At 39.7% G+C, this 8,389-nt stretch overlaps 1 protein-coding gene across 2 annotated transcripts; it reads right to left on the bottom strand.

The window, feature by feature from the left end:
• Positions 1-2,353: 2,353 nt before the first annotated feature.
• Positions 2,354-8,312, bottom strand: march2 (membrane-associated ring finger (C3HC4) 2). Of its 2 annotated transcripts, none has more exons than XM_034880481.1 (5): positions 7,938-8,312; positions 4,883-5,165; positions 4,042-4,246; positions 3,534-3,743; positions 2,354-3,093 (listed from the first exon to the last, which is right to left on the bottom strand). In XM_034880481.1, the coding sequence occupies exons 2-5, from the start codon at positions 5,062-5,064 to the stop codon at positions 2,935-2,937; spliced, it is 756 nt and encodes a 251-aa protein (XP_034736372.1). In that variant the 5' UTR covers positions 5,065-5,165; positions 7,938-8,312; the 3' UTR covers positions 2,354-2,934. The 2 variants fall into 2 exon arrangements, with proteins under 2 accessions (XP_034736372.1, XP_034736373.1); XM_034880482.1 differs by having other exon boundaries at positions 4,051-4,246; positions 7,938-8,310.
• Positions 8,313-8,389: the final 77 nt, after the last annotated feature.

The raw sequence follows: 8,389 nt of genomic DNA, 5'->3' as shown, positions 1-8,389 counted from the left end.
AGTTAAACCACAGTGTCAGCAGTCAAGAACAGATAATAGAAGAAAAAAAAAGCTTGTTGCACAATGGCTCACTGGATGGTGTCAATTTCCCACCAAGCAGTGCTACAAAGATGCTGTTCCTAAGAGTAATGTTTTATAACGAGCCTATGAGACATTAAACCTGTATTATCATTTCAGATCACAGGGTTTTGTGGCGTGAAAATACACAGAGAGCGAGGGGGAGAAATGGAATTTGAATTGATGCTTATTGTCAGCCAATAACAGAAATCTGCTTTGAGCGGGTATGAAATGGTCTTTGAGGACTCTTTTGTGACGATGCAATACTAAAATAGACCAGTTTCAGTAAAATACTGTTTGGTCAAGCCTGATTGTTACAATAAACACATATAACATAAAAAAAGATTAATTTACACATTTGTGCATAAAATCCAGAATTTTGGCCTCTGCACACTGTAGGCAACGTACTGCATGAGTTTACAATGTGCCAATACTGAATGTCAATACTGGACCAATGCCTTCACTTTGACATCTAGAAAGTTAACAAAGAGCATATTGGAAGAGCAAATCATGATCAGCATGTTAATCAACATTAATAAAAATACAAATGTCCTTCCACTGAATAGAGAAAACCCCTAAGCCAATCATTTTCTTGAAGACTGAAGTTTAGTCTGAAAATGAATAATAACCAACCAGTCAAGCTTTAGACTAGTTTAAATTTTGCCTTAATGCTTTCTATGCTAAGGTTATTTTGCGCAGTTAAAAATGAAACACAGGTACTAAGATCTGAACAATAACACTGAACACCCAGAAGCCAATGTGTGTCAGCCCATGGCCTTCGCTTGGTTTTAACCACACTTCACATCTCTCTTTTAACAGGCCACAGTGTGTTCATATGTCAATTAACCGTCTTTCTGTGGTCCAAATTAAGTGAATAATAAAGCATGATCACAACTGGAAACCAGGCAGACACATTTGTGTTTTCTGACTGATAAACGGCCACTGTGGGTGACTTGATTAGAATCTGCAGCAAACTATATACACTGGAGAGAGAAGTTTGTCTACCCTCCAAACAACCAATACAGACCCAAATGAGTCTCGTCAGTAACATCAGAACATAAGGAGGGCAGGTTTGCACCCAAAAAACATTGACATCCATAAAATGGATGTAGACAAGTACATACACAAATGGCTTCCTTGAAAGAAGAGAGGAAACTAAGATAAAGTCAGATTAAGCCTTAGCGGTGCTTGCATAATGCACCCACCATGAAAGTCCTCGTTGGTGGGTAAAGTGTAAGGTTGACTGGCAGAAGCCCAAAACACCAGCACAGAAAACGGGTTTTTCCTCAACAAGATCAAAGACAATGATGTTTGACCATAGCGTCAATGATAATGCTCGCAGGACGTCCCCCGATTCTGGGTGAGATTATGAAACCATACATACAGCGATGGGTATGTTTAAAAAAATGTTTTTCACAGGATTAAATAGCATAAATTAAAGCTATGGTGCGTAGTTTCTACCGCCCCCCCCCCCCCCCATGAGGAATTCTAAGTAATGACAACAAGACTGTCAGCGCGTCCACATGATAAGAGCGCACCCATTAAAAACACATGATGGAAGAGAGAATTATTTTTGACGCGACAATCTTCTGAACGCAGCCATACTGAGAAATCCAGAGAGAGTTGGGAGGAGCCGATGGTCTTCATCACCTCTGTAGCAACTCATTTGGCAACGGCTTGAATGTAACGGACGTTCATCATTATAAAAAAGTTACGCACTAAAGCTTTACGTACTTTAACAAAATGATGTACGCTGCATTAGCCGACCAACTCTTGTGAAAATTTTGATGAAGTTTTGCATTGATCTATACATGACCTAATAATGCTAATAATAATAATAATAATAATAATAAAATAGTGCTAATAATCTGAGAACCTCTATGAGGACACTGTTAAACCCCTACTTCAGTAGGAATAGTACATCTTTTCATTATTCAGTGGTTAAAGAAATGTTTGTCTTTTTTAAACCACGAAGGAACTTTACAACACACTAACAAAATAAAAATAAATAAATCGCCCCCATGATTAACAGTGCTTGCATGCATAACTGTGCATGTTGGGAAATGTCTCTTCATGTACGGTGAAGACCTCGATGTCCACAGTGTTTTATTGCACAATCTCTGGTTTTACCAATGCTGTGCCGCCACCCATTCTTAAATGGGATGTAAAAACAGATGAAGGATAAAAAATAAAACCTTGAAAGAAGTCCAACAGGCTTGTGCCAAAGTTAAAGTTTCATCTCAGACAGCATACTGGCATCTGATTTGTGAATGAAATCAAAGACCTATTCTTTTTCCCAGATTAATATGGAATCACACAATTGCTTGAAAGCGCTCCCCAATGGGCAACGTTTTAAAAGAATGAAAGGCCTATGTAGGTAAGGGCATGCCAAGGTGTGACATGTACTGTATGTAGCAGTATTCACTTTCATCATTGCAGCACAACATTGAAGGGAGCGGCTACACTCCGCAGTCATCTGTGGACCATCGATGGGTTTGTTGAAACCAAGCCGTTAAAAACAACAGTTAAAACATTTCACTAAACAAGTTAGTTTGGTCATGTCTTATTCATGTTACATCCAGGACGATGTCCCATGTCTCTGCACATCGCCATGTGCTGTTCCGTTCCTCAGTGCCTTTGCATAAGCTTGGTCCCCCAGACTCCATTTAAATGTGCTTAATTCTGCACCCACAGGAGGGCAGCTTTCTTTTAAAAAGTAATGTGACGTAGGTTCTGATGGGGCAAAGACATTTTTTGTGTGAAAAGCAACAACAACAACAAAAGCCCAGAAGTGCTTCTTTAAAGACTTATCGGCAGGTGACATTCAGCCCCTCGCACAGAAAAGACACCATGATCGCCAAGCACCTCCATTTGGTCTCATACTATACTCTCATTGGCAGACTTCTTCATCAGTTTGGTAGAAAGTAAGGAATGCTGGGAAGAGTTAGACTCTTTGGCTTCAGGAATGAGCAGACGCACTTTCTGGTTTGTTCTTCTCCACTCAGAGTACAGCTGACAGTGGTAGCGAAAAGATACCTGCACAGACAACCAGGTAAGACAATAGGTCAATTATACACATTACTTTTTAGCTACTACTTTTTAACTACTACTACAAAATGATTATAATAATAATAATAATAATAATAATAATAATAATAATAATAATAATAGCAGGCATTTTGCCCCTAAGGTCAAAATGAGCCATGTCCACCTTGACGCCAGCATCCAGACAATGAACCCCAATCACTCCCGACCCACCACTCTACTCCTACCCACATGGATTTTAGTACTTAGTATTTTAAAGCATTTATTTATTCTCGTTTATTTGTATTGAGTATGTATTGTTGAACGTGGTGGCTGAATGGGCCTGATCACAATTACGTTAAAAAAAAATAACGTTCTTTTTATTTTATTTGATTACAAGATGTGCATTACAACAGTCCTGCGGTCTAATCTGTATGTGAATTCCTTTTTACCAGGGTCCACAGAACATAGATGGTGAAGAGGGCGATGGTGAGGGCGATGAGGCCCACGGCCTGCAGCCAGCTCCCCAGTTGAAGGTGGTCCTGAGCGCCCCTCAGGCACAACCAGCCCGAAATGGCTGCTAGGGGTGTGATGAAGAGAAAACAAACCATGTCACAGAACAGCGTCCTCTTCTCATTACGAGGGCCGGGGTCCTGCAGCCACTGTGGCATAACAAGTAGGAGACAGAAAAATGGAGAAGAGGGAGAATATGAACAAGCGAAAAAGAAGGGAGACAGGTAGGTGGACAGGTGGAAGAGAGATCTAAATTCAATCAAGTACAGAAAAGACTAAAGCAAGTTGAAAGGTTAGAGAAAAAAAAAAACACTACTACTTCTCCTCTACACATTTATACATGCACAGTCATTCACAAACAGCAGCTCAACCCAAGCAGAATGAACTGAAAGTTTAAAAAAAAAAGGCAAGCATAAAGATTGATGCAGACGAGCAAAGGGTATTGACCTTTGTTACCTCTGTGAGAGCCCTCGGCCGGCGCTCGATGCTGAACTCAGCGTGGCAGAGCTCACAGTAGCTGGTGTTGGAGGAGGACAGCCACTTCTCCAAGCAGCTCCTGTGCACCGTGCCCAGGGTGCCTGTGCAGTTGCACGGAGACAAGAGACCCTCGCTGCTGCCTCCTTCGTGGCAAATACGGCAGATGGGACCATCACTGAGACAAAATAAAATATAGTTTCCAAATGAAGGTAGAATACAGAAAAAAAAAAAAGCAAAAAAAGAGGTTTGCAACACCCCAAAGACACGCAACTGTGGACCAGCTCAGAACATATACACATTAACTATCTTCTTTGTTTGGATTGCTTTGTCAATCAGCAGAACACAGGGGACCCAAATCACATTATTCACAAAATTACATTAAAATTGCAGGGAATGCAGAAACTTCAAACATGGAAACACATGTAGATCAGATGACCGAATAGGGAGGCTACAATAAATGCAATAACATTCAAAAAATACATGTGAAAATCCAAAGTGTACCTCAAAAATACAATTCAATAAATACATATATGATACAAGCGCTAGGCCTTTTCACAGACATGATTTATGATATTTCACTGTAGAAAAACGTTTAAATAAATCTCCTAATTTAGCTGCTTCAGTTTCAGGGCCCTGATATTGTGGGTGATGGATCAATGTCACTGTGTCACGGCTTACTGGAACACTTGAATAGAACAGAGCCATCGTTAATGTTATTAGTAACATTTGTCTTTTCTTTACAATGACAAATCCAGTAAAAAGAGGCACTTGCATATTTCTGTTTAACAACATGAGTGCATATGAGTCTTACCTTTGCACGCTCATGGGTTTGAGCACAGAGGAGAGCAACCGTCCGTCCATGGCGGTGACCTGGGTGACGTAGAGCGCTTGGCACCCGTCACCACCTGCTTCCTCCACGCTCTTCCACAGGCCATTGCTGCTCGCACAGTCACACAGAGAGCCAGGCAGGTGGCAACACCCCCCCGTCGTCATGGTTACAGTGGAGGTGAGGATGTAAAGGGCCAGGGGCGATGGTTGACTTCAGGAGCAGGAAGCACAAACTCCGCTCTCCACAGGTTGGGAGTGGTTAGTTTCTATACGCAGAGACAGACAGATGGAGAATTAAAGTACTGTATTTCAGAGTTTGGAGGGACTTGGATGTAAGTAATTCTATTTTACGCTACTTTATACTTCTACTTCACTATATTATAGAGCCATGTATTTTACTACATTTATTTACAGCTTTAGGTACTTTGAAGATTCATTAATAAACTATGATGTATGTTTCCTATATCTATCTATCTATGCTACCCAGCGGTATATAAAATTAGCCATGCCTTTACCAGCTACAAAATTAAATAGAGCCTTAAAGACTAATGCATCCATACACAATCCGATATATTATTCTGAAATGCAAACAATACAATAATACAGGATGTGTGATTTTGACAACAGGGACAAGGGTCTAATAATTAATCTGGAGGCTTTATTTCTTCCCTAAAAAGTCCCGGTTGTAGTCCCGGTAGTATAGGAACCGTCGGGGGTGGCGTTTGCAAGGATGAGCTTTGCCGATTGGTCAAACACACAGCACTGCTGCTTCAACTCGCCTTCTCTTCATTCATAAAACAAGAAAGTACTCTTTTGATTTACATAAATAATGCAGAACAATACCATTCAGCTGAAGCATGCTGACATGACATGTATACATATATAGTAGAGATATGTGAAATGACACTAGATTGACAGAATGTCATTTTGGGTCAACACAATAGTGCGATATTTACATAGCAGCACATTACAATATAGTGTTCAACTGTTCCAAGATGACTGAAATTAAATATCGCGTGAAAGCGATAAAAGTCGGACCAATTGTCATATTGTCAGCAGTACAACAGGACTGTAAAAATAAATGTGGATTTTGTCAATACGGTCTAGTTCTAGGTAAACGTATCTTATGTTAGGACAGAACTCATCTGGAAGTGCTTCATGTACTATTCAATTCCTGTAATGTGAGAATACTAAGGTAATCTAGATAGATGTCATTAACAAGAATGCTGTGAGTTTGGATGTGGGCCAATTTGCACAAAGCAGCTGCAAATCCATTATAAAAGCAACTGTGATCGTCAGAGGCAGTGCAGCAGACTGATAAACAGCTGTCTCCACTCAGATAACCCCTGACTAAAGATAAGAGGCACACTGCTAAATTTACTACAGTACATTTGTCTTGCTTTTCGGAAATTATCCTGTACAGTGACAGACCAATGGCAAATGGAAATGTTTTTTTTCCCGTGAAATTCTTTCATTTTGAGGTGAAAATACAGTTCTGAGTTATTACATGGCAAGACATTATAAAAACATAAAAGGTATGTCATGATGTGATATAGAAGTAGCTGCTTTTCCTCTTGAATCTATTATGAGATTCTCATTTTTTTCCCAAATTCCAATGATGCACAACTACATTTAAGTGAGTAACTTTAGCACACAAACTTATTGTGTTCACATACTGATAGCCTACATTTGATCCTTCATCCTGGGCCACTGATGCTCATAGTCTGCCAGTGGCGGTGTACACATCACTATTAAACCATAGCATTACAGCCAAACTAACATAATAAATATATATAATCCTATTTACTAAACACTGTTGTGTTGTTTTTAAACGGGGGGGGGGGGGGGGTTTAACATGGCAGATGGAGCAGAAATTCTTGTGTTAATTTATGGGAGTTTGTGTCTTTATTCTATCTCCTTATGAATAAATGCAAGATTTTACAGTCTACAATCATTTTAACATAACATCTGATCCAATTAAATCCACAAAAACAGACCTGATATGATTATTAAAAGATAAGATATACTTTATTTTGACAATGGGGAAATTTTGCTTTGAAGGAAATAATGTTAAATATACATATATAGTGTTATATATGTTAAATATACTGCAGGAACTATATATAAACCCACAATTGTTCCATAAATATTGTAACATTTCTACTCCTTATATACTAGTCATATGGATATTTTTAACTTAAAAAAAAAACTATGATCTAATACTCGAAATAAAAAGGATCTACATTGTAAAACATTGACTGTTTGCAACAAATCCCAAATATATCTGGGTCACACTACATTAACAGAGCAAGGCTTGCAAACGTTTGGTAAAGCCTGAAGGCTTGAACTTCATTATACAGGTCCCTGTTCAGATTAGATCTGAGCCCATTCATTTCAGTATTACTGCTGCTAGGTATAATTAAGTATGCATACTGATACTGACACATCATGGGGGGCACGATTAAGAGGCACAATCCCTGACCCAGATAAACAATAGGGTAGCCCAAAACCAAGACAACAACAAAATCTATTAAGTTAATTTTTCTGAGTGGCGTACCGTGTGTAAACACAGGAATTGAACAGACCAACGTATTTTCAGAAGTCCCTTAAGAAACATGTATTCATGTAAAAAAAAAAAATTCCATGTGAATGTGACTGTAGCCTGGTTTTAAAAATCCTAATTCAGTTAATAAGTGCAGCTTCATAATGCTATGATACATTTACTTTTAACAAATTAAAAGTAATTTTAATTTTCATGAGTTTGTCTTCACTGCATCCAGCTGTGATCCAGACTATTGTCTGGAACAGGTATCATGTCACTGCAATTGACGTGGCGGCGGCATACAGTAGCTGCATACGTTAGCAATGTTACAGTGACATATTTAACACATTAGCAGCAATTATCCAAGTTCTTTCCATTTCAATTTCTTTCTTAAAATAATGCCAATTGCCCAGTTGTGTTGTTTGCTAGCTAGCTGCCAGCCCCCAGTACCGCCCGCTAGCCGCCCGCCTGGTGTAACATTTAAATGTCTACTCACCCCGTATCTTTTTCTTAGAGACGTTTCACTGCTGCAGGCAATACCACGCGAACAACCTCGTGTTTCCTTCTCGTTTCATGTTTTGCTGTATGTGTGAGGTAACAGCGCTGAATAAAGTGCCACTCGCTAGCTAGTGATATGCTATTCGACGCTGTGCTAGCTTACAGCTCGCAGCTGATGGTAACACAGCAGACCAGGCTTCCGCTTTCCCAGAGCTTTAAATATCCCCCTGAGGCTCATCCTCAGCTGTCTGCCTCTGCGGTGGAGACAGGGCAGACGAGTGCAAAAACACAAACCGGACGAGTTCAAATGTGATTGTGAACAGCTTGTCAAAGGGCGGGGCGCACACCGAAAACATCTCATTCGCAACTCTCCAGAAGCCGTAAACAGACAGGACCTTATGAGTTATATGAAGAATTTACAATTTAAAACACGGAAAAATGTCAAAGACT

The sequence above is a fragment of the Etheostoma cragini genome, chromosome 9 (assembly GCF_013103735.1).
Source record: "Etheostoma cragini isolate CJK2018 chromosome 9, CSU_Ecrag_1.0, whole genome shotgun sequence".
Lineage (NCBI taxonomy): Eukaryota > Metazoa > Chordata > Actinopteri > Perciformes > Percidae > Etheostoma > Etheostoma cragini.
The sequence above is the reverse complement of the archived record's forward strand: the minus strand, read 5'-3'. Positions and strand labels throughout refer to the sequence as shown.